Source organism: Spermophilus citellus (assembly GCF_964194105.1).
Source record: "Spermophilus citellus genome assembly, chromosome: 9".
Lineage (NCBI taxonomy): Eukaryota > Metazoa > Chordata > Mammalia > Rodentia > Sciuridae > Spermophilus > Spermophilus citellus.
Genome location: NC_138191.1, coordinates 126113537 through 126140812, shown reverse-complemented (window position 1 = coordinate 126140812; position 27276 = coordinate 126113537). Strand labels below are relative to the sequence as shown.

General features: G+C 50.0%; 1 protein-coding gene across 2 annotated transcripts in view; it reads right to left on the bottom strand.

Annotated features, from left to right (window-relative positions):
- The window catches only part of CAPZB (capping actin protein of muscle Z-line subunit beta), a 124323-nt gene that overhangs the window by 63033 nt on the left and 34014 nt on the right, over positions 1–27276 (bottom strand). For both annotated transcript variants that reach the window (XM_081305170.1, XM_081305169.1), the window contains exon 2: positions 6343–6432. In XM_081305170.1, coding sequence (XP_081161296.1) covers positions 6343–6432 — 90 coding nt within the window. The remainder of the gene's footprint in view (positions 1–6342; positions 6433–27276) is intronic.

Below are 27276 nucleotides of genomic sequence, written 5' to 3'. Positions count from 1 at the left end.
CCAGCCTGGACAGGGCTGATGCGTGCTGCAATAATTCCATCCACTCCCTGACCTTGCCCCAGAGACAGCATCAAGTCCAGCAGAGAAAACTTCCTGGCAGACCCTAATAAGGACAGGACAGTGGAAGCCAGGTTCTCCCACCCCAGACCTAAGCCCCCAGGGAACCTCCCTAGGCACAGGAGAAAGCCAAGTGCTAGGCTGGCAGAGCAAGGTCCCAGGGAGTCAGGGCCCACCCTGGGAGCACCAGCCAGACTCAAGGACTTGGTGGAGAAGACGTGATTTTCATATTCAGATGCCTATTCGTGTGAGCATGTTATGATGAACTGGACTAACAGAAAATTTTCTCCCTTGGGCAGAAGCTTCGGTTTGATCTCCTATACTGTCAGGAACTTTGGGCAAAGAAGCTGGGAAGCATTGAGGTGCATGTCACTACAGTCTGGTTGAAACGTGGGGGCAGCAAGTAAAGAGTGGGCACAAACACACAAGAGGTGGCATGGCTATCACAGCCGAAACACCTTCACAAGAGTAAAGACAAGTAAGTTTCTATTGTTTATCCTGTTCAACAGACACAGGAGGGCAGAGCTGGGCACTGCCAAGCTGTCCTCCAGAATTCCCCCACTACACAGCTCTACTGAGCAGGGCCTTTCATCTTGGTCACCACTATAACCTCAGAACCTGGAATAGCACCTGGTACATAGAAGATGTTAAATAAACAACTGCAGAAAGAATCATTTGGTTCTGCAGTTTTGTTTTGTTTTTGTTCTTTTAGATATACATGACAGTAGAGTATATTTTGCCACATTATACATACATGGAGAATAACTTATTCTAATTAGGATCCCATTTGGTTCTGCAGTCCTTAACGCTCATTCTCAGAGCTTAGTAACTGATGAATGACCAGTGGTCCCAGAGAATCCTACCAGCTTCACACTTTTCAGTGATCCAACTGTGGAATTCCCTGTGGAAGGGGAAGCACACAGTGCCCAAGTCCTAGGAGATGCTGGGATTCGTGTTGACCAAACCCATCAGTCTTTCACCTCAACTTACATTAAAGATCCCTTCAGGAAGGAGAAGGTAATGTGAGATAAAAGAGGAAAAAATGCTGTTTTAAATGCAAAGAGAAAAACTTAGCAAGAAGAAGGCCAGTCTACTCTAGAATACAGAGGAAGCAGATCATGCTGGCCCCCAAGAAGGCGAGGGCCACAAGGGGTCCTCATGGCAGCAACACCTCAACACCTAGAGACAGAACTGAGTTTTAGGCTTCCACCCATACAGCTGTACTGGAAAGATAATTTCCAGATTTTATGGGTTAAACTACCAGAAATCAGAAGCTGAATAATAGTGCTTGGCACAAATATTGGCTGTTCTGCTAATCCACACTATTAATGAACTACTAATAGTGTATTAGCCTTCATTCACCACCAATCACACAGGTGTGTGGGCTGCTGCACAGGCTGCCCCAGGGACAGCAGGCCTGAGGTGCGGGCGGCGGTCTCTGCTCACATCTGCTGAGGTCTGGGGTGTAGTGCACCTGTGTTCCAGCCTCCTGCTGTCACATTGTGCTCTCCACACACGTCATGCTACATGGACTAGGGGGACACTTTCTGTGAGCTGTTCAAAACTCAGGTATGCTGAGGCTGGTGGGGCGAACCCCTGTGCCCAGCTGGCCCTTTCTATTTCTGGAGGCCCATCTTGCTGCTAAAGGAGATACGCTGAAACCAACACCGATCAAGTGGCCAACTCCCCGGTGAAGCATCAAGACGCCTCCTCCACCTGCACCCATGGCCTGGCCGGGGAGGAGTGGCAGCTTTCCCAGCTCTGAGGTCTTCCCTCTGCTGGAGGAAAGCCCGGGGATACCTAAGAGGCAAGCTTTCAGGGAATGATGGGAAGGAAGAGAAGGAATCAAAAACTGAAGTGACCAACCTTCCCAAGCAGACCTTCTGGCCTGGTTAAACGGATTTATGGCTATTTTTGATTTGCTCTTAAAAAGGCAAAGGATGGCCCGCTGGGTGCCGATCTGTAGGAACAAACTCCTTCCTCAGCTCAGGGCTCAAAATACACCCCAGCCAAGATGTCCTGACTTTGGCTGCCAGTGTGCACAGGGAGGCCACAGCAGGTCAGAGTTCAGGAAGCCAAGGGAGCACCCTCACATCACCCGGTTCTCGGCCCAGCAGGACCAGTGGGTGCTTCTGAAACAGCTTAACAGCAAGTGCAGCCAGGCTCCCGCCAGCACAGTGGGATGAACATGTAATAAAATGACGTTCTGGCCATGGGGAAAGGACGGTCATTCCCCCACCAATCAGAACACGCATCAGAATCCCAAGACAGCAAAAGCTCTGATGCCGGAAAGAAAAAAGCAAGCTGCCCTGGCATGGGGAACTGGCAGCCTGGCCCGGCTGCCAAGCACGCACCACAGTGCTCGCTAACGCCGCTCTGTAACGGGGCGCGGGTGAACCGGCTCAGTCCCCTGCGGTTCCCTGGCTCTGACATCTAAGCGAGGCCACTCCCCTCAGGGGGAAGGCTGGCAAATCCTAACACTCCTGTCAGTCTGAAAACTGGAGACGTTTCTTAAAAACAGCCGCTTCCTCTTCTACCCAGGCAGGTAGCCCTGGAGGAGTGGCCCAATGCCCGCGAGGCGAGGCCACAGCCGCTTGGGAAACCCAGGCTGGACGCCCAGGACGCAGGCTCCACTGTGGTTTTCAGAAACCACAGCTTTTGTGGGAAGAGACTAAGACTGTGTGTGAACTCAGAGCCACCACAGGACACTCGGCCCAGGTCAACTTCTGGAGGAAAGGAAAACTGTTCTCCTGAGCGTCACAGCAGAAAAACGGCAACGAGAAAAGGAAGCCATGCCAGCGCTTCCAGGTCCGTCCCAGGGTCTGACGGGGGGCCCCCCATGGCCCTCAGCACGGGCCAGCTGCAGCCAGGCCCGACGGCCACCATCAATCAGATGGCTCTCGCAGCATGTCAGTGGTCTTAATGAGGCGTGCTCTACCAGGTCCTAATTTGTTGAGCGGCCATGCTCCATTTCCATTTTGACATACATCATACTTCAATTAAAAAATTAATGAGTCCCAATTCCCCAACCCATTCCACAACAGGATCTCCCATGGCCCCGCTCAGGTGAAGTCTGTGTCTTTCAAGCCGCCCAGAAGCTACCCGGGCAGGTGGACCGTTAATGCTAAATGGCCTGGCTCTAAGAAGGAAACTTCCTCTATGTCCCTAATTTTTGTTTTTCTATTATGTGAATTTAAAATTATTCCTCAGGCTGGGCACAGGGGTGCACACCTGTAATCTCAACAGCATGGGAGGCTGAGGCAGGAGGATTGGGAGTGCAAAGCCAGTCTCAGCAACTTAGCAAGTCCCTAAGCAACTCAGTGAACCCTGTCTCTAAATAGAATACAAAAAAGGGCTGGGGATGTGGCTGAGTGGTTAAGTGCCCCTGAGTTCAATCCCTGGTACAAAAAAGAAAAAAAATCCTCAGAACATTCCTACCTATACTCTAGCACCTCAGATTACTAGTGAATTAAATTACTTAACACCTTCTCTCCAAACAGATAAAACTGACACACCACGAGGCACCATCTTCAATGTGCTGCTGTGAATGTGACTCCCCAGAGCATACAGAGAGCCATCCAGGCAGCAGAGACAGGGCTCCGGGGGCTGCAGGGCCTCTCAACTCCGTCTTAGAATTTAAATCATCTAAAAAAAGGTGGATGGGTATTGGGAAAATCGATGGGCTAAGAACACAAAGAGAAGTGCCAGGCAGAGGGCACACGGAAGGTACATCAGTTTTCTGTCACTATGACAAAACACCTGAGATAATCAACCTTGAGAGAGGAGGAAATGTTCATTTAGGCTCACAGTTTCAGAGGGTTTGTTTCATGGGGTCTTAGCCCTGCTACTTCTGGGCCTGTAGAAAGGCAGAATCTCATGGTGGGGAGTGCAGCATGGTAGAGCAAGGATGCTCACTCCATGGTGGCTGCGAAGCTCAGAGAAGGAGCCAGGTTCCCAAAATCCCCTTCCAGGGCATGCCCCCAATGACCTCTCTTCCTCCCACCAGGCCTCACCTCTTAACGGTACCACCACCTCCCAACAGCACCATAGGCTGGGGACCAAGCCTTTAACACACATGCCCCTAGGAGACATTTTAGATCCAAACTGTAATGGTATGTATTCAACAAATGTGTACTCTGGGGTACACATTCTGGAGAGCTGAAAAGAGAAAAGCGGTGTGCTCTGACAGCATCCTACAGAATGCCCCAGACTATAGTCATGCATCCATGACAAATGCAGCTGGGAACTTCAACCTGCACCCGAGCACCAGCCTGCACACTGAACCGCAGGCTGAGTTCTCCTATCCAGTATTTGGTGCAAAACCGTTTCTGATTCTCTCCTTTTCTCCTGTCAATGATGTGAGCCCAAGAAAACTGCCATAAAAGCAGATGCACACAAATCTCAAGGAGATGGAGTGATGAATCCTGAAGAAAGTACAAAGCTTCAGCTGCCCATAGAACAAAGCAGCCCATTCGACACCAAGTGACTGAGGGAGAAAAATGTGCTTATCCTTCCTTGGGCCTTATGTTTCAGGGATAACTGAACAGAGACTCAGCCAAGCACACACTCACTAGAGTTTAACAGGAAAAGAGGCCCCAGCAGGCAAGCCGAGCAGAGACTGAGCACATCTTTACTTCCGAGCCACCTTTTCTACACAGGCAGCCAGATTCCTGACCAAGAAGGGAAGATGTGCAATGCTTCCCAGACCTGTGCTGCAGTGCTGTTTTATGGGATCCTGGGGCCCTGAAGGCCAGGAGAGTAGCTCAGCACAAAGCACTCACTGCACACCAAATTCAGAAGTGGGTGGATGGGACAATTACACTACATCAAGTCCCCCTCCTACCTTCCAAGGACACTACCCACCCACCTTTACGTTATTTCTCAACAAAGTCCACTCACTTGGTAGGCTCAGGGCTTTACACATCAGACCCAGCCCACCCAGTGCTTACACCAACATTTACAAATCAGGGTATCTTGCATAACGATCCAAATGCATGGCTCCAGAAAACCTGAAAATGAGCAACAGGTGAGAAGATCATGCTTCCAAAAGGGCACAAGCGCTCTCCTAGGTGAGGCCTGTCCCCAGACTCTGCCACCCTTTCCCTACAGCATGTCCATTTCAGTGACTTCCTCCCCTGCTGGTTCTTGGTCTGTATCTTGGTCTGGCCCTGGGCTTACAGTGATTCCTTTGCATCACAATTCAATCTTCCATCCTTCAATGCTCCTCTAAAATGTGCATCTGCCTAACCTGGGACTGTCACTTCTATAGCACAGGGCCACAGTCTCAGGACCTTCCTCCTCCTGATCTCCCAAAGCCCATCTACATGTGAACTACGGCAAGCTTACAGGTCTTTCCGCAGCTCCTCTCGGTCACATGCCTGCCTCTCACTGGGAATTCGTGTGCCCATAAGTTTACATTAGTAGCATCGTGGACGACTTCCAGACTGTAGTGCTGCCTGTGAAGGGCACAGTCTCCTACCAAAACTGTTCTGAATCCATGCACTGGAATTAAATAAAGCACCACATCAGAAGAACGAGTTTTTGATCCCCTATTTTAGAAGATCTTGCTGATGAGCCTTGTTTGGCTGCTGGGGATCACACCCAGGAAGACCCAGGGCACCAGGGGAAGAGAGCACACTTGGCTTCCAGACCTGTGAGAGCCAGGGCCGAGGGCTGAGTGGTCTAGGAGGGTCGTTTGGCCTCCTGAGACTCAATCTCATTTTATTTCTCTTCAATTCTTCCTTACAGATGTTTTCTAAATTCCTGCCTTTTCAGCTCATGTCATAGTACCAGTTATTCAGAGGCATCATCTTGAGACCAATCACTGGAGTATTCAAAGAGCTGCAAGGATGAACTGAATATCTGACACACAGACGTGCTGAGCTCTTTCACAGGAGTGAGGCTGCGGTAGGACTCTACAGGGCAGATGCTGGTCAGGCACTGGCTGGAGATACTCAAAAAGGCAGATGCCTTGCTGGGCCTGCAGCCTCTTCCTCAGGGTGTCTAATTTCTAGAAACATAAGACAGGGCAGCTGGAGGAGGGGTCAGGCCGTAATCAACCTGAGAATGCTTATCATGAGCTTTATCAACAGATGGTCTCAAAGGAAGACCACCATATGAAACTCATCTTCTCTCTGTCCGGAAGAATCTGGGAGTCCAGTGGTGCTGTCTGCCTCGGGAGAGAAAGGGTTTCCTGTGTTTTGAATTCCACACAAAAAGAGTTACACAAAAGCAGGCAATTACGAGCAACAGCCTCAAATGAAACCACATGAAGAAGGCACGTACCAGGTCGATCAGGTCACTGAGGTTCTTCTCAATCTGCTGTGGAGGCAGGCGCCTCATGAGATCCAAGGCACAGTCCAGCTGCTGATCACTCTGTGGAAGGAAAAGAGAAACACTAAGTAATTTTTGTCAATATCAAAAACTCGTTCCAAAACCCATTCTTGCAGTTGCTGCTTGCTTGGGGGAGTTCTAAGCCCCAGAGAGTCCCACAGTGGCCTGGCCCTCCTGAGCCTGCAGGCTAGAGGAGACACTGCACAGGGTGTCACCCCCTTCCAGTGCAGAGCCCCCAAGGGCTCTCCAACAACTCGGCAGACCTGGCAGCTGCAGATGCGTCAGCTCCCAGCTGGTTCTGTGGAGAGCAGGGCAGGCTGCAGGCTAGGGTCACCCTGCCTGTAACCCAGATATGAGTGGCAGGTAACGTAGCCGGGTCAGGGGAGAAACTAGGCGAGGAATCAGTGAGTGGCAAGAGGCACAGAGAGAGTCAAAGTGCTTCATTCTCCCAACTGAAACTCAGCCAGTCCTCTCAGGTCCTGTGTGCACTGGAGTAGACCTGAAGCAAGCTTCAGGAAGAGCTCGCGCTCCCCCGCCGAGGGCACAAGTGCCGTGAGCTGTGGGACAGGAGATGGGCAGTGCTCTCACTCCCTGGGCGCCTTTCTAAAGCATGGTGTGTTTCCCAACACCGCCTCTCCTAATACTGCTGCTGTGAAGACTTATGGGGCGCCACAAGGTGCCAGTCACCATAAACATACACAAAACGATAAGGGAAGAGAAGGCAGGTGGGCAGGGCCTGAAGGGGGGCAGATGGCAAAGTGTACAGTGAAGGCAGGGTGGCGGGCGGGTGATGATGGCTGGCACTGCAGCACAAGAGGCCAGATTCTAGGAGGAGCAGGAAGAAGGGCCAGGTGAATAACGCAAAGACCCCTGACTGCAAGCAAGGCAGGTAGAGTCCCTGACACTGCCACCAGAGAGGCACCGTCTGACCTGTATCTAAAGCCTGTACTGCTCAGACTAATTTCAGGACTTTTGAAAGCCCTAAATCAATAAACTAAGAGTCTCATAAAATATACAAAGTAATCCTCAAAACGCCATGTTTGGCTGTACGACAGACACCAAGGCCTATTAACCCTCAGCAGGCCGTGGGGCCAGGCCCCGTTTTATATCCATGGCAGACACAATCCATTTTCACATGTTCACATGGCATGTGTAACAGGATGGTCAAAATTAAGGCCTGTCCCTTGCTCAAGGTGGTTATCAGCGACACTTTATTCTAGGACATGCAACAATCTGGCTACCCGGCAAAACCTAAAACAACCCCAGGCTAGAAACCCTGCCACCAGCTCGGCCTAATGCGGCCCTATGCCAGCAGGTGTCAGCTGAGGCCATGGGGCATGGGGTGGCTCAGAAAGAAATTTTAATACCATGTCTAGGGAGACACAAGTAAGCTGACCTGTCCCTAGAGAAGGCACTTCCCAGGGCTGCACTTATCACCCGGCGACCTGGGGCAAGCTTCTGCCAGCCTCCACCCATAGGACGGGGGCAATCCCATGGATAACTCTCTCATGGAGTGTTACAGTGACTTGGATAATTCATGTGGAAAGTATCAAAGGTCATAGGATGTGGTCCACGACTGAGGACCATATGTAAATATACATACAGGTTTTAAAGATCTAAAAATACTTTTAAAAGTAAGTACTTTAAATATTCCCAATATACACTCAACCCTACCCTGCCTGACCTCTCCTGTGGCCTTGAACTAGAGTTAGGTAGTCAAACTCCACAAAAGGCTGTACGTTCTCTTGCCTGTGCAAGAATGAAAACCCCAAGTTTTCAAGTCAAGCGGAACTCACTAAAAGCTATAAACCAGCCCTTCCCACTCGGGGATGATTCTTCCTACGCACACACACCCCTCTAGCCAACCTGCTGCCAGGAGATGTGGGGCCAACTAGGGAGACATTTTGACTGTCACAACTGGGGAAGGGGAAGCTGCCATCATTTAACCAGGCAGGGATGATCTGAACACCCAACAATGCAAAGGACAGACTCCCCTGGCCTAAATGTTAAAGGAGTCAATGCTGAAAACTCCTATTCCAAAAATAATCAGTTTCTTTTTTGGAGTGTCAGGGGCTTCTGGTTCCTAGAATCTGGTAAAAAAAAAAAAAAAAAAAAAAAAAACTTGTCCAGCACATGAGAGAAACCTTTTATAACAGTTCTAATTCATATACCACTCATAAGACCTAAAAACTTTTGGGTTTTGGAAAATAAGTAGATCTTAACAATCTTCCTCTGAACTCCAAGGCAAACTTAGAAGCCAGCCCAGCTAACTTGAAACTGTAATCCAGAACATGCTGGGATTCGGGAGGGAGCAATTGGAAATTTAGCAGTGTTCTTCAGAAAGGGAGAAGCCACGTCTTGACCAGAGAGGGTCAATGCCAGAGGAACGTGATTTTAATCGCCTCTCTGGGGGTCCCCGCCTCACACCCCGAGCCCCCACGCCAATAGGCCCCCCATGCGAGGGTGCCGGCGCAGGAGGGCTTCCTTCCAGGCAGTCTGGCTGCGCCTCGCTGGCAGCACTAAACACTCCCAGGGCCATTGAGCTCATGTTTTGTACTCATCCCAATTAATCTTAATTGGGAATGTTTCACAACAAATTTCTAGGGCTAAGGATGTTTAACTATCATTAAATTAGGAAATGACTAAATGCTTCCCATAAGTGAAGCAACATGGGAAGGCTTAGTGGCAGCTTGTAAAAAGTTAAAATTAGAGTCAACTGCAGCCTTGCTCGGGAGTCATCTCATACCCTACGGGGTCCTAACGGGAAACAGCATGGAGAAAACACGGCTGATCTACAGCACATGCAATGGCACGGGCGAGCCTGGAGACGGGACGGTGACAAGAGTTCGGGAAGACTACCTGGGACGCCACCACTCTTACGAGGCTCAGAAACAAACGACAGTGATCTCTGTTATTTAGATGGACACGTGCACTTTCAACTGACAGAGCAGAGCTTGCTTCTTGTTAAGATAAGTGAAAGGAATGATAAATAAAAAATTCAGAAGAGCGAGAAGTTACCAGGGAAACCACCAGGGGAAGACGAAGGTTGCTCTGCCCGGGTCTTACATGGAGCGGTAAAATCAAGGTACTCATTATATCACGATGCTTAAAACTTACCCCAGTAGGCTCCTACGTCATCATCAGAGACCTAAATGTTCTTAAAGTACAAACAAGACCAAGTGAGGGCAGGATTTAGTGTAAGTCCAGGGTGGAGGTCTTTCCTGTCACTAGATGTCTGTGATTTGGGCTTCATTTAACAGTGTGACATGGGACTTGGACTCAATGGCCCCTAAGGTTCCTTCTAGATGGGCAATGCCCTCTATCTTGTAGGGAGTGCAAATGTGCCCACCACTGGGTGCCACCCGCCCTGCAGTGGCTCACACTGCTAAAAACATCATCCCTTCAACAACACCATCGTTCTGGACTCAACCTCCTACAGGCCAGCAACTAGGTGACAATTCAGCAACCAGGCGTTCAGTGCCACACTCAGGCCACATCCTGACCCTCCAGGAACCGATCAGCCATAAAACAGCAAATGATCACCAGTCACCAGGCCGTGTGATGTGGACAAGTGGAACATCACAGGATGTGGAGGCCCCGAGACAGGGAGTCACATCTGCACTTCCTTCTGGCAACTATTTTCCTAGGGTCCCCCTTGTGGTCACTCCTCCTAACCAGCTTCCTATTTATCTTGTAAACTGTCACCCCTTGATCAGGACAGCTTCTTCAAAATGTCAACTGCTCCTATAGTTCTGCCTCCCACTGGTGCCCTAGGCTGAAAAACAGTATAGGAATGACCACTTCACTTCACCCTCCAGGATCTCCGCCCATTCAATTAGTCATTCGATAATTATTGTTGAATGTTTCCTAGGTAACAAGCACTGTGTTTGATGCCGAGTGGGGAACGTGAAGTCCCTGGAGCTTATGGTGTACCAGAGCTTCTGATATGGTCACAGTCAATAGGGAAAAAACTCGAGGGTGAGTCCATGTGCGGATGTGCAGGGGAGAAAGGCTGTTTCCCCATCTTAAACCTCTTGAGCGCACACAGGTGGAAATGCTCTGTTTTTGCTGGTTTACATATGACTTAAAGCACAAAACTGCTTAAGTCATCCTGTGACAAGTAAAATACAGTTAACATGGACCAGAACAATGTTTCAGAACAAAATTAAGTAAAATGCTTCAGGCTAAAATATCTGCTGAAGAGTTCAGACACCGGACAAAGCTACAGATCATCTACAGACAGCAAACCCAGGTCTATGCAACAAATCCCACACAGAAACCACCAGCAGGTAAACCCCATTCAGCTCCTAGGTGGGTGCGAACACACCCAAGGCCGCGATGAGCTCGATGTAATAGGGTAGACCCACCATCGCGTACTGATGAGCACTGCTGTACAGGCACCCTGGGAGGGGACAGGGAAGCCCAGGAGATTTTCTCAAGAGCAGGCACAGGATCTGGACCATCTCCCTGTGCCTTAGGCAGTGCCAGGGGCCTTTTCAGGTCGCAGGGCACCTGGTCAGAGCACACCACTCACTGGGGGCAGAGGGAGAGAGAGATGGGAGGAGTACACTGCGGGGGGTGGAAGCATGGGAACTAATGGAAGCAATAAAACCACCCCTGTCCTTTGAGGTCACTAGGTCTTGGGGTGACTATTAGATGGCAGCAGAGACTGACACAGAAGGATTCCTGTGGCAACCTTAGGAAGGCAGTTCAACTAGAGAAGAGACTGGAGCAGGAGGGCCAGCACGGGAGCCTCTGGCTGGAAGGGTGCAGGAGCAATCTAGGGGGCAGAATGGAGAGGAGTGGTTCTTCCCAGAGAGGGGAGGGCCAGAACGGATTCCTAGCTGGGGCCACCTGCCGAAGGGGGGCCTTCTCAGGGTGCATGTGGTTCTTGTCTATCCTTTTAAAACAACAAGGACACGCAGCAACTCAGAATGCTAATATTTCCCAGCAGGAGCTCTACCTGGCCTGCCCCAGGACTGGTCAGGGCAGATCTGAACTCCAAGGCGGGGGTCCATACATAAACAACCCTGCAATGCTCTGAGGCTCGGGGCCTGCAGTCTGTGCTGAGGTTCACCGAGGCCTCTGAAGGTTTACATTCCCAAGAGGCTTAGCAAATATTCGCTCCACAGACAGCAGGAAGGTAAACTCTGCTGGAGCCGGGGCTGGCTTACCACAAACTCGGGGAGTCTAGCTCAGCCTCGGCTTGTCTCGTATCATCTGGGACCCAAATGAGTTATTGTTAAAAAGCCAATCTGTTTTCTGCCTGTGGCTTGGGAACAATTTGTGCTGAGGGCTATTTGGGGAAAGATGTGAGGACAAGTCCAGCCACAACTCCTCTTTAGGCCATTCCAGAAAACTGCCCATTTTATATTAATAAAAAGAAAAAGTCCATCCCTCGACTGAGTGCCCTCTGGGAGGGCACAGCAAAGACAGTGGCAGGGGCACAAGTGCCTGCACCCTCCAGATGACTTTCGTTCCCATGGGAATCCTCCAGCAAGTCAAAGTCACAGTTCCAGAGCCTCCCTGAACCTGGCAGGGTCTTCTCTGTGTCACAGAGCTTGGGTCAACGTCATTCTTTACCACCGAAGTTAGAAGAGAAACCAGACAACATAAGTACTTCCTGCTAGGCCTGTCTGTGCCCACGCAGACAAGGACAGGCCCAGGAGGTGAATGATCCACCGACCAGGTATGCAGGAAGCAAGCTGCGGCCTCACTTGGGGGAAGAAATGGACCATTTAAAGCGACAGCCATAATGGTTGTGTCAATGTCATTTGGATCCCCATGAAAACAACTGCTTTATAATTCTCTCTTTTAAAAAATCTTGTCAGGATCACAAAAACGAGGCCTGGATGGGCCATTCAAGTTCATCTCAGTCCTGCCCCCCATCTTATGATGAGTAACAGGTGTACAGAAAGAATTGAAGGTCACAGACCCGGCAAGAAGAGCTTCTGATCCTGTGCCTGGGTGAGGGGGTTCCGAGCACCGCCCTGCCATCTCCCCGCTGGATTCACCCACCCAGCAACTGGGAGGGTGCCAGGCAGGCACAGCTGCTGGTCAGCAGACCCTGTTCTTGCCTGCAATGAGCAGATGGCTCAAGGGAGATGAAAGCCAGAAAACAGCAGGAAAGGACAACTATGCCACGCTCCTTCTACACCTGGACAACCTGTTCCCCAGTTCCCCCCCGATCATGGAAGATGGAGTTCTGGCCAATGGCTTCTCTAGATAACCAAAGTACTAACTTTTCTTTAATCCTAAAAGAGCAGTCTCTTTAAAAAGTACAGTGTTTTCCATGTTCTTACCCAATCCAAATGAAGAAAGCCCAGACACAATGAAACCATTTCTCCTTGGCCCAAAAGCACCACTGGAGCGGCCACTCCCAGAACAGACCTCTGGTTTTAAATCTTTTTCTTCTTCTTCTGCCAGGCCTTGTGAGCTACACTTCCTCACCTAACATGATGCTTCTAACCTGCTCTGGACTGGCAGACCAGAAAGCTGGGAGACCACTCCTGCTGCAACAAGAACACTGAGACAGGAAGAAAACAGGGCATGACCTGGGGCCCAGACTCGCCGGCCAGTCTCTGAGTACCTGGACTGGTGTGCAGGCACACAATTTTTCATCCTTATCTCAAAGAAATCTAAGACTCTAAGACACAGTATAATAATAATTCCTCCTTTCACATATAGCCTACAAGGTGGAAGTGAGGAGGTCACCACTTGGTCCCTTGCAGCCTCAGCTTTCTTGACAATGGGGACTGATGCCTGGCCTGCAATGCCCTCGCAGCACATCCTCTCCGTGTAGCAGGACTCTCCCAGAGCAACAGCACAGGGCTTTCCTGCCTGGCCTGTTATATAACATTCTTTGGGTGCTTGGAGGCCCGCTGCTCTGTGACTTCCCCACCTGACACAGGTTTTCCATTCAGGCTGCCGCAGTCTCTAGAAAGGTAGGAGGGTGTTATTTCAACCGTCTTTAAGCAAAGGAAGGCAGCCTTCCACAGCACCCCCCCACACACCATCCTCCGCCCTGAGGGCCACAGAGTACAGGACCCAGGCCCCCCAAGCCAACGTGAGAAGAGGGACAGAAGACCACCAAGAGCCAGGCAACTCCTTATTCATCCATGGAAGGTCTTTGTCCCCTGGATTTTCTGTGCTCCAGGGATTCCCCCATTCAGCTGCTTTCTGAAACTCTTAAATCCACTTTCCCAGCCTAGGACACCACCAGGAATAGTTCCCCCACTGAGCCTTCTCCCTATGTCCCCAACCCACTGAGGCCATCAAAACTAGACAAAGTGAATAGTCCCAGGAAAATGTCCAAGTGGCCTCGACACCACCCAGCCAGGAGCTTCCATGTGCCTCTCCCCAGCGTATCTGTTCTGAGGGTCTTCCCTTTCCGCATCCCTTCAGGAAATGACACATCCGAAATGAGCCCCAGCCAGAGCTAGAGAGGGGCTTCTGTTGACAACTCCAGATCTCCAACTGCAGGGTACAGGCAGCTTCTCTGCCGAGATCAGAGTTGGCCCATGAGCCCGGTGGAATGGCCAATATCTCAGAAAGGCGGGATGGCTGTGCCGGCGTCTCTTCACTGACCATGGTCAGCGCTCAGCAGGCACAAGCTTATTTTGGTGCCTATTTCACCTCCCTGGAGGCAGGTGCCCTCCCGCCACCCCCAATCCACCTCTGTCCACTTCCAACCTGCAGCTAGCAGCCACCCATCTCCACTAGCACCTCAAAGAGCCTGCTGGCCACTCTGTGCTCTGGAACTCAGCTCCCAGCCAGTGTCCACCTACAGGCAATGCTGCCTGCTTTCTGTGGCCAGGACCCACCCAAGGCAATGGGGCGGCCCAATGCAGAGAAACACCCTGGCCAGCATTCCCTGTGGATTGTTCTGCAGACCACTCTGCACTGCTCTTGGATCTGAGCAGAATATGTTCTCCTGTCCAGGCCTCGAGACAGAAATGTCACACTGAAGGGGATCTTAAAACCAGCTAAATGAGGAAATCTGAGGCCCAGACTTATCCACAACTCTAAAATTAGACTTGTCACATAACTACACAGCAAATGGACCAGGACCAGAACACAAACCCTTTGTTACATACTTTACTGCTTTCCTAAGTAGAAATTTTAAAATGCTGCAATGTTTGCTTTGTAAAAATACTATCTTGAATACAATTCTACATTGTGAGAATTAGCAATCACAATATTAAGTTATCTTAACTGTATAGGCAGCTTGAGGGTAACTCTTGCCTAACTTGTGTGCACAGGTGTGCATGTGCACACACACATACACAGACACGCATCACTAATCCAGATCATTTTATTTTTCAAATCATTTGCTCCTTCATTGATTAATAATACCAAGCAAGGGCTGGGCATGGTGGTGCACACCTCTAATCCCAGCTACTCCAGATGTTGAAGAAAGAAGGTCACAAGTTCAAGGCCAGCCTCAGCAACTTAGTGAGACCCTATCTTCAAATAAAAATAAAAAGTACTAGGGATGTAGGTTCAGTGGTAAAGCACCCCTGGGTTCAATCACAGTGTGTGGGGGAGTAGCACATGCTCATAATCCCAGCTACCAGGCAGGGAGTACCAAGACAGGAGATTACAAATTCAAATTCAAGGTCAGCCTGAACAACTCTGCAGTTTCAAAATAAAAAGGGCTAGAGATATACTTGGGTGGTAGAATGTGCCCTCCCTGCCACCCCCCAACCCCTCCACCCCCACCCCCGCCCCACCCCCACCCCAAGAATACCAAGTATCTAAAGTGCAAACCCATTTCAGGAGACAAAGGGAAAGAAACTAACATCTGCTAAGGGCCCACTGAGGACCAGGCCCTGCACCACATGGGCTGCAGGAGAGCCAAACAACAGCTGCTTCACATGGCCACTAACCCCAGTTTCAGAAGTAGGCAAACTGAGGCTCAGGAATGTTAGGCAACTTGGCCCAGAGCCACAGCACTGAAAGATACAGGCTGGCCTCCATGCCCAAACATCCTCCAGAGACTATAAAACACCCTAAACTACAATGAAACTAATTTCTAATTCCTTTTTGGGAACAACCTGCTTAGCCACAAAAATCAATAGGGGCATAGTGTGTGTCTCCTTCCCGGCTGGGTAAATTATGGGCAATTCCTTCTGCCACCAAATTCTAAAATCTGTCACTTGAATTACAGACTCTGTCCTCATGAGCATTACTACTTATAGGTGGATTTCTCAAAAATACTAAAGCCTTTTCCCACAGTTTCTCTAAGTGATGGTTTCGTGGACCCCTTTAGAAGATCTGCAAGGCACCATCACCTATGGTCTGATCACTGATGTTTCACAGATGTCCACAGCTGCTGCCCCTGCAGCAATCCTGGCTGGTTTCATGTAACAAGCAACTAATCCCTCCACTTTGTCAACTGGCAGTTAGACACATAATTAGGGGCAATCCCAAGATGTCTTCAACGGGTGCCATACATGCTGTCCAAGTCCACCTCAATGGCACAAGAAACTCAAGAAGCCTTTCTCAAAATTTGAAGACAATTAGAACAAAATGTCCCTATATTCTAAGTAACGATCTTCTAAAAGTTTGGGAAAATGTCATCCACGTGTTCATTGGCCAAGAGAATTAACTTTTTACATAGCAGGAGCAGCCAACCCACACGAACTTTCTCCCAGTTTGCCAAGATGGCCACAGTGCAATCTGCAACACCTGGGCATGGGTTCCCTCCACCAAAGCACTGTGCATGGCGTCCAGAGGTGAGGAGACAGGGGTCCGCCAGCAAACAGCACACAGGATAAGTCTTGATGAAAAAGAAAAAGAGCAAGACTTGAAAGATTTGTGTGTGTGTGTGGGGGGGAGTTAAGCCTCCATCAAACCAAGTATTTCATCTGAAAGAGGCCAGGATGCTTCCACAGTACACCCACAGGGGGGCCTGAGGAAAAGCACAGGGTGCTTATGAAGCACGCAGCGAGTTCTGCTTTCTCTGTTCTTTTGTTGTGCTGGGGGTTGAACCCCAGGGGTGCTCTACCACGGAGCTTCATTCGGAGTCAGGGTCTCGCCAAGTTGCCCAGGTTGACCCCCAACATGTGATCCCCTGCCTTCTTTGCCTCTTGAGTTGCTGAATTTATAAAATGTGGGCCACCATGCCCAGTTTTGTTCTTTTAAAATACCTTTTGATTTTTAATTGGAACACAGTAATTGTACATGTTTATAGGGTACAGTGTGACATTGCAATACATGTATAAAAAGTACAATAATCAAATAAGGGTAACTGGCATATCTGTCACTATATATATAAGATAGAGATAAAATTTCTTCATGTTGGGAATATGCAAAATCCTTTCCACTGGATATTTTGAAATATTCAGTTAAATATTCAGGACAACCACAGCTGTCCCTGTGCTCTAGATCATTAGACTCCTCCTAGCCAATGGCACCCCTGCACTTGGCTATTTCTTTCCTGGGTTTCTGGGTTCTATTTCAGATGCTATGTGTGAATAAATATGAAAACCTCACCAGCCTCTGCGCATCCCTGTCTGCTGTCCCTTTCAGCTCAAGGGCAACTCTATCCTGATGCCACACAACACTGTCAACCATAGATGCTCACAGCAAGGTACAGCAGAGAGTGCACCCCAAACACCTTCAGATGTCACCAAAGCCTTAGCATACCTGGTGACAGAAACGTACAATGCAACTTTTTACCAATCTGTAGTACATCTGCAAGCTTGATCCAAGACCTGTCACAACGCTCCCTTCTATCAGTTATCATCAGGCCCTGCCAGGCAGATGCCAAAAAAAAAAAAAAAAAAAAGAAAAGAAAAAAGACAACTCTTGGCTTGTATTCTTAAGACCTAAGACAGACCACTTTACAGGCTGTTGACTGGCAGAAAGGTCCCTGAAATTAAAACATGAAGGTTTCCAACCTGTACCTGCCATATCTTAGCAGGCAGTTTCACCTTCCTGAGTCTTAACTCCTTCACCTGTTTACTGGGAATAATCATAATCATAAGCATGTAAAGAAACTAGCAGAGTTCCTAAAGCAATCTAAGTGCTCAATAAAAAGCACCCTCTTAAACATCTCCTCACCCAGAGCTGTGTTGCAGAGGGCACAGGCGCTCAACATTCCTGCACAGAACTAAAATTCCCTCCACCCTTTGATAACAGTGGACATGACTTGAAGGCGTCCAAGTGGGGAACCATGAAAGAGGCCTAAAAATCCAAGGAGTCGAGGCCATTCCTTTGGGTTCTCTCTGGCTAGACAGAAGTCATCTTTCTAAGCAGAAATTCACTCCTCCATCAAGTTGGGGACTGTCCTGCCCACTAGACATGTTTCCAGAAGCTCAGAACGTGCTTCCCTCCTATCCTCAGCTGATGGCTGTGTGCCATGTCTCAAGAAGGTTGGCCAGGCAAGGACCCTAACATCCTCAGTGAGCAGAGAGAACTAAAGAAAGGGATGTGACAGACAGGTGCCAGCCCCCAAAGAGCTTTCTGATAACCAGGGACTGCACCCGGCCCTGGTCAGCAGATGGCCACCAGGTCTCACTCCCCTCTGCGGCAGACCCTGCAATGGCAGCATACACATGGCCACTGCTGACAGCTTTTGCTGGGCAGGTGCTCCACAGCTGAGGAAAGGTCGTGAGAAATACCAGCTCAAAATTTTAAAGTCACTGTCCCTAAGTGCTTTTTACATGCCCATATCACATTTAATCTATCTTTGTTTGGTGCTGGGCATCCAGTCCAGGGCCTCTCACCTGCTAAGCATTCACTCACCACTGAGCCGCACCCCGAGTCCCATGTTTAATCTAAAAATAAAAAGATCCTAGGGGTGGGCATGGAGCTCAGGGGCAGAGCACTGCCTAGCATGTGTAAGGCCCTGGGGTGCTGGTATAAGTCTCAGCTGTGGAAACAGGCATGGAGCATGATGGAGCTGGGATTCAAAGGCAATTGTTCCTACCCCAAAGCCTCTGTGCCTGATCCCTCTCTACAGCATGGTGCTGCCACCATGCTCCACTCCTGTCCCAAGAGCTGCTGCCAGTTCTTTGTTGTACAGTCTCCAGAGAAGAGCAGCTGGCTGCTCAGCCTCCTCATCCCCGCAGCTGACCACAGGTGAGGGTGCAGGTGTGAGACCATCTGCGCATGGATCCTGACCCACCACGCCCTCACGTGGGACCTCGGACAAGTCACTAAATTCAGCCTCAGGTTTCTCCATCTGTAAAATGAGGGTCCTAATGGCACATAAACTGTACTGGTATTTTAAAGATTGAGTAGGGGTAATTCCTACCTAGCACCTAGCACACTCCTGGGACTCAAGACGTTGCTCTGTATATTTTACCTGTGAAGTAAAAGAGGGAGGAAGAAGAAAAGAGAAAAGCATACATAATCTCACATTCTGAGATAAAGCCCCCTGGCCTGCTGCCCACCCTGGAGACAGCATTCCGCTCTTGTCACTGCAAGGCCAGTGTTGTAAGGGCCTGAGAGCGCAAGGCTGCAGAGGTTCTTCCAGAGCTCCACCAAAGGGGTGGGGGCGCCCCTGGGCCCCGCAGACCTCCACACACCTCCCCGCAGCGCAGGCAGGGCCTGTATAGCACCTCTACCAACCCCGGTGCTCAATTTCTCAGAATGGCGTTTTCTCATTCTGTGGTAGATGATGTTTGTCATCCAACGGCCTGAGAGCTTTCATTAAGTCAAACAGGCCAGTGGCAAGGGACTCTGAATTAGCATGGCCTTCCAAGAACAAAAGAAATGTCACAGGCCCTCACAGCCTACCTGAGAGCAGGAGCGGAATACACAGGAGGAAAAGGTGCTGACTGGCTCAAGAGCTCAGTACGGTCACCCTGATCACCTCCAGTCAGCGCGTTCTCACAGACAAAAATGATGGCCAAGGCCACATACAGTACATAACTGGGCCCCAGGAGACACACTTCCCCAACAAGTGTCTGAGTGGGAACCTGCAAATTTCCAACAGAGAAAATGCCCCCCATTGATAGATCATCTGCTCATGGATGTACAGAAGGCCAGGGCAGCTCGAGAAGCGTGTGCACCTTCCACACAGTCAGAAAGACCAGGATGGAGGAGGGAATCTCTACTTCGGGAAAAGCCATCGGGATGCAAACATTGGGCAGCGAGGCTACTTGGGCCCTGTCTCCAGCCCTGTCGCAGTGAGACGCCTCTGCAGTGTTCCCGAGACTAAATGCTTCTCCCTGGACGCCCCCAACCCCAGCCCAGGAAACCAGAGAAACTGTTTATGAGGGACCTCAACAAAGCCAGCCTCAAAACTCACCAGCGGGAGAGCTTCATGACACAAAGAGAAAACATCTCTGCTTTAGTTTGCCAATTTTTTTATACTTTGCTCATAAGTTCCGTGACAAAAACTAATGGGAGGCACCGCAGGAGAGCTCAGGAAAGCAGAGGTTGTTATGCTAGGCTCCTTCCTCTAACAAGAAGGTGGAAATCAATTCACTTTCCCCTCTAACCCAACAGTCCCCAGGGAACACGGTGTTTGGATGGCCTACAGATGCTCAGCCAGACGGGAATCTATCCATCCAAGTATTGTTCTTACCTCCCACCACCTCTGCAACAGGGAGGGACTGGGCACATGGCTCCAAGGTCACGCTCCTCACTTACAGGATCGTGGGAATGCTTACGGAAACCCTTGTCACAGCTCGGCCAGCTGGAATGGCCGCTTAGGGAGAGCTGGAAACGAGGGAAGGGAGGATCTGACCCGGGAAGCAGGGAGGTGATGCTGCAGGCCGTCACTGCCACGAGCAGCCTCTATAACCCTCATGGCGTTGGGGGAGCCAGCCCTCAAGAGTGTACGGCTGCCCACCAGTTTGGGGAAAACAGATTTTAAGGAGAAAATTCAATTAGGAAATAAACTTAAGGCAACCACTGGAACGTACTGAGTGGAATATTTTCCCAAGCGTCTCAGTCGAGCTATACACCAAGGTAGTCTGAAAACTGACCACCGCTCTGTACATCCAAAGCTCATAAGGCCCCAGAAACCTTCTGGCTTGATCTGGTCTGCCCTGTCTCCTGTGCCACTTCCAGTGAGACTCAGCATAGGACCCTAGTACTGGGCCGGGTGCCCAGGTCAGCACCCCCGCTCCCCAGCTCTCATCCCACGACTGCTGCCCAGTGGGTGGGAACACAGGTGCAGTGCTGGACTCCCTACCAGGGCTGGCGGCCTAGGAGGCCTTCACGGTCATCAGCAAGGGCTGTTCACTTTTTCTTTTGGTTTCCCTGACGTCCTCTGGCTGAGGAAAATAGCTTAGTTCCTTCTCATAGGAAGATTAAATCCAGAGCAAGGGGCAGGAGCAGGAATCCGTGTCCAATCAATGATGGAAAACAGCTTTACTCATCAGCAGGGACTCATTCCTGCTTCTTGTAAAAATCACCAAGTTCCACCCCAGACGGAGGGTGGACAGGAGCTGCCTGCCAAAGCAGCCTATGGTCCTGGGCTGGCCCATCCGAGAGACAAGGAACAAGGTGCCTCTCGGAAGGTGATCCAAACTCCCCAGGAAGTGCACGACTGCCCCATTCCCTGAACGTCCTACATTACAGGAAGATGCAGAGCCACTGTAGGCAGCCACAGCCCTTCCTGTGGAACAACCACGCACACTTACATCTGTACGGAGAGAAGAATTAATAGTCAAGTTTCGGAGTTGAAAGGGTTTGTTCCTAAAGAATTAGACGTTCTCAAGTTTAGCGAGCCTGGTGTTCACTTTCCCTCAGGATCCCTGCAGGCTTGGGCCTTTCGGCCTCTGCTGACCGTGTCCCAGCACCTGTCCAAGAGGCTCCTTCCAGGTGCACCTTCCGCCCAATGACTGGCCTTCTGACTTCCAGGGCTGTGCCCAAGATGTGCCAGTTCTTTGCCACATGGCACTCCCGAAAGGCCCAAAGCAGCCACCTTGGACTTCCCTGCATGCCCAGCTCTGTCTGATCCTGCATAGGACAAGACCCAGGCCACTCCCTACTGGGCTGCTCCCGGGTCAATCCACTGGCTCCCAGGTGCATGCGTCACTCATTTCAGAAACCACATCTGACTCCTGTGAGCGTCAGTTCTTGGCGGTCTCTTGTGCACGTGTGTGTGTGTGTGTGTGTGTGTGTGTGTCTCTTGAGGGAATCAGGTCCTAACTTCCTAACACCCAGTACTTCTGCAGTAATTTCTCCAGCTGCCATCCACATTCTTGGCCCAGATGACAAGCCACACAGGTCGGGGCCAAAGCACAGGCAGGTGTGGGGGGCAGGGGACACTGAATTTTTTCCCACAGCTGAAGTAAAACATGCAGGCATCGCTGAAAAGTCCAATAAACTGCCTGTGCAGTACTGGGAGGTACACTCATAAGCGTCTTATAAGACACCTCTGTGATGAGTTTGCGTTAGAAACACATACTGGCAGGGAGGATGGGAAGACAATTGGCTCTTTATGTAGACCAAGCATTTTCCTTGAAATCCAATTCTTCTGGCTCATTCTTAGCATGGAAAGATGAATTTCAGATCATTCCGAATGGCAACCACAGGACCCAAAGCAAGAAGCCGCCACTTTGCCAGCCCTGCTGTTTGTTTGTACACTTATGGCAATGGATGGCAAGCATCTACAGACACCCCTGTGGAGGACCCCTTCGGGGACAGGCCATCTAGGATTGGATATTAGTGGTGTACCCACTCTGCCAACTCCCTTCACCTTTAAGACACATTATTATACTAAAAACCATGTATTCAAAAAATAGAGAAATCAGAAAATATAGATAATATAATGATAAGCAGGGCTGAAAATGCTTTTGAAAGATGAGTCCCTGTTAGTTCACCCAGCACTTCTTGCCTATGCAGTTTGAGTCCCAGCTACAGCTGCAGGGAGGAGACATGTGGCACACTGATGGCCTGAGCACCTCAGGAACTCATGCCTGTGGGCTCTTCCTGGAAGTAAAGTGAGTGTGAAGGTGGACAGTGAATTTACTGGGATCCAGCGGCTGCCAGCCCAGCATGGGAAGAGTCTTAAAGGCAGAAAGGGAAGGCTCTATTGGTCTGGTCCAGCGAGGGTGGGTGTGGCTATGGGGAGCTCCACCCCTTCTGCATGTTACACAAGTAGTAGCTCCCACTGCTCAGAATCAGGAACTGCAGAGAGGGTGCTCCACACCATCCCCACAGGAGGCTGGGTGAGGGCCCCAGGGCACAAGGCAGAAAACAGCTGCACTGTTGCTCAAAAGCACAGGGGGCAAAGGCAAGAGGCCTTCCAATCCCCACAGGGTGTTGCTGACGGTTGGATTAGGAAAGGCTTTGTTACCTTTAAACTTTTGTGATTCCCAATTATAATAGCCCTACCCTTTCAATCATAAGAAAGGCTAATGAATTCAATGAGCCTGTCTTATAGAAAGGATTTTAAAAAATTCATTCTTTATTTTAAAACACTACCCTACTGTATGACAGAAGCACCTGACTTAGGGCTTCACTTTTATTTTTCTTTTCTTTTTCTTTATTTTTTAGTTTTCGGTGGACACAACATCTTTGTTGGTATGTGGTGCTGAGGATCGAACCCAGCGCCGCACGCATGCCAGGCGAGCACGCTACCGCTTGAGCCCCAGCCCCAGCCCATGGGCTTCACTTTAAGTAGATACAGATCCACTTGGGGAAGTCTCAGGACCAGCGCTTCCTTGCAAAACTGTGTAAGCCAAGGCTCAAATAATAATTCACAATAATACTTTATCTAGAGACAGGGTCTGGTTATAAGTTGCTGAGGCTGGCCTTGAGCTTGAGATCCTCCCAAGCAGCTGGGATTACTGGTGTGCACCACTGTGCTCAAGTACTTTTGGTGAGATGCTGAGTACCTCCAATGTGTCAGGCACTGTCATGCTGTTTACGAAGGAGAAAACTGGGATGCAGAAAGGCCAGGTCACTCGACAAGGCCACATGGTGACAGCTGTATGGGGATGTGTGCCAGACATAGCCCAAGGCCCCAGGGCACTTTGTAATGAAAGCTATGGTCTCAGAGAAATGCAAGGCCCTACGAAAGTCAGAATAAACAGTGGGTTCAGAGACCAACACTTTGGGTTACAAACTTCAGGGTTTTCTTTATCCTTGAAGAATTTCGGCAGGAGAGTCTCTCTTAGAAAAGGCAGGCGCAACTGGCCTCCATCTCCTCCCGCAAGCTGCACGTCCACAGGGTTGCAACCCCAGCACCTAAGCATCACTGACACCCATGCTGCCGTCTTTCCTATCTGAACAACTCTGGATTGAATCTGATCAAAAATCTCTCTGTGCTGGCGCTAAAACAACTAAAAATCCTCTCACCCATGTAAACAAAACTTTACTGGAAACTAATGATGAACACAGAGGGATTATTTATATAAAGCAAACAGGCCGACACCCTGTAGACTTGAAAGGTAAGATTTTGTGACAATAAACCCCACAGTGGCTCCTAAGGGTACCTTCATCTTCATGACCCCTGGGGTCTGGCACTTCTGCTCATGCCCTGTCACTATCTACGCTATACCTCAATGTGACAGAACACAGCCACCTCCTGGAAACCCAGACCCGATCCTGGGGTCAAAACAAGTCATTTCAAGGAGCAGGTAGAATTCAGACAGGCATCTACAAAGAAATTTTGCAAAACATTCCAAATTGAGAGGGAACAAACTTTTTTAAAGGCTCAAACTCTTGGACCCAGGAATTCTGCAAAAGTCTTACACAAGGTTTTGACACAACGACATTTTAGTATTATTTATAACAGCAACAAGAAAAAAATAACTGTAAGTCCAATATTTGTAAATTATAGTCCAACTATAAAATGTGGGACTGCACAACTGTCAGCGGAGGCTCACAAAGGACCACACGTGGCGCTGTCAGGAAGCAGCAGAGGCGGACGTGAAAAACGAAGGCCGGTTTCAGAAACTCGCTCAGGGAAGACGGTAAAACCCACAAAAGGTAAAAGGGACTTTATCCAAGAGGGGAATTCTGAGTGGCTTATTTTTCTCTTCTCTTTGTATTTTTCAGCATCGTTTCCACGGATAGTACATGTGCCCCCTCCCCTTTCCCTCATCATCAACACCAGGCATGCCCTCTGTAAAACAGCCGGGAAACAAGACAAACAGGCATTACAAAAATGCCCCAAATGCCATCCGGAGACATTCCAAAGACACCCGTGGGTAACCGCGTAGTCCCAGGCCTCCAGATGTTTTCCAACAAGCATTACTTTCAGAATCAGTTTCTTTAAAAAACAATCTGCACAATTCGGCACATGTGACATGGCAGGCCAAGCTGGGCGGGGCAGGGGTGGGGTGAGGAGTAACTGCAGGGGGAAGCAGGTCATGGCCATGGGAGACACTACCTTCATTAAAAACGTGCCAAACTGCACTGGACGCTTAAACCTGGGGAAATAAATAAATCAGCAACCACCCAAAAAGCAGTTGAAAAAATAAAACAAAACATAACCCCAGGACCAGAGGCAGAGAGGGACGGCTACTGAGGGAGGCAGCTGGGGACTCTGCACCTCTGTTCCCCAGAGCACACGCAGGACCATGTCGTGGGAACGGGAGAAGCTGGCAGCCACTCAGTCATGGGCAGGACAGTGGCCCTGGACACGCTGCCAGGTACCTGGGCGAGTGGGTGGGAAGGTCAGCTCACTCTACCCAGGGTGCAGAAGGGGGCGCTCACGAGGTGCTGCTGAGCTGCCAGGCTCCCTGCAAGTGGTACCACTGGCCAAAGTGCCCAACTGTTCTACACAGCTCCGGATGTTCCATCTGCCGAAAAACGGAACATTTTGCTCTCCACCCCTGCCACCCCTGACAAGATGTTACTTCCTGCAAGTACTCAAAGAGGAAAAGACAGCCAGGCGCCACAGCACACGCCTCTAACCCCAGCACCAGAGGCTGGGGAATGAGACCTTGTCTCAAAAAAAATGAGCCGGGGCTGCAGCTCAGTGGAAGAGCGCTTGCCCAGCATGTGCAAGGCCCGGGGTTCCACCCCCAGCGCTGCACAAGGGAGGAGGGAACACAGGCAACGACTCAAATGAGTACTATGGCAGTCAGGCACCTGAGGGGAGTGGGAGAGGAAGCCAGGTTACCTGAAAGGTACAAGGCCAGGAAGATGGCCTGGTGCCTAGAAAAGGTGTACACTGTGACAATCCTCTTAGAAAGGAACGGGCAGTTACATTATCAGCAGCTTCTAGAACACCCTTCCCTGTCAGCATGCACCCTACGGAGTCCCAGGCTGAGGCCGGGTGCCCACTCTGTGGGCCATCCTGGAATTGGCCTTGCCACACAGGGAGGCGACCAGGTACTCAGTAACCATTACACAGGCAAAAAGAGGAAATATCTATTTTACACTAAACTAGCAAAACTGGATCTAACAATTTAACCTCAACTGAGTAAAGAAAAAAGCCCAGATCCTGGAGAGGAACATATGCAAAAATGCTCACCGTGCTTTCCTCTGGGTGCGAAGAGTGGTTTTCTTTCCTCCTTTAACATATATATTCTGAACTTCAAGTTTCTTTTATTGTCACATTTCTCAACCTCTGAAAGTCCATAATCCATATGCCAACTGGATTTTGTCAACTTTACCCTCTAGAGTTTGTGTTGTGTAAAAACTTAGACTTTATTTCCCAGACATAAAATTCTGAGTATGTTTTCCCAAATTACACTACCACTGTCCAGAACATGACAACCACCACATTCGAGATGCTGGGGGGCCCAGGAAGTGGGCCCTACTCCAGCCCTCACTGTGAGCAACCTTGGCTAGGAGCTTGTCAGACACCTGCCATCCTGGGAAAAGGACTGTGTAGTATCGATGCTTTGTTTTAAAAGTAATAAAGGAAAACTACTGAAAAGTTGAAAAGCTGGCCTGGACAGTGGTTGGGCAGCCCTCAACCTCACCCTTGAGGGGAGCTGGCCCTGTCTAGGGGGGAGCAGCAATCATGGGCCTTCACACGTGCTCTGTGGATGCGACAAAATTTTAGCTGGCAGGCTAGGCAAACAGAGGGGCCCCCAGGGAAGCCTCCCGGAGATCAGGGCCACAACTCCCTCTGCAGGGCTCACTGGCCCCGTCCAACACAGCTGCAGCCACTTGCAAGCTATCATTCCCATCTCAGTGGCCTCAGCAGAATGCCCCTGCATGGATGAGCACCTATAGCCAACGGCAGGTGGAGCATCCAGCGTGGATTAAGTCTAAGAATCAGAATGGAGCGGGTGCTGCTCTCTAATTATGCCATGTCCCCCTGAGTTCTAATAAGCTTCTTCAATATGGGGAGGAGGGGTGTAGACCACACGGGACCTGGGAAGCTCCAGCTTGCAACTCCGGACTGGGGTGGGCTGGCTTCTCCTCTGGAGAATAAACAGCCAGCCAACCTATCTGTCAATCAAGAACCAAGGGCCACAGACAGAAGCCAAAACCTCTTCCAGTAACCAAGAAAGACAGGGGCCTGGAGCAAATGGGCGGTGTAGACCTGGGCAGCATCAAGGGCAAGCCTGTGTGGAGAAGGCCTATCTTCTGCAGGCACCTCCCACCGGGAATGGGGGTTCCCTCTCCAAGGGGCACAACTTTGCTCCCAGCTGTAAATCAATGTGAATGGGCCATCTCCTCCTCCCCTGCACCCTACAAGCAAGCATTTGATTAATATTTTTCTACTCTAGTTGCCCTGAGTGGAAGAGTATTTACAGACAGAAATACACTGCTTCCCTCTCCGCAGCCTCCTTGATCCACGCCGTCCAGAGGCCAAATCTCCCAGGCTCTTTCCTCTCTGAACCATGACTCAAACCTTTGCAGTTGCAACCATTCAAACCAAAGATGCAAAGCGTCCTACCCTCTCACCTATGATGAATGAATGCTGTTGCGGTCTTCTCCCCACTGGACAGCAGATAACTCACATTAGAAGTTGCTTGGTGACCAGATCAACTTTGCTCGCTAGTTTGACAA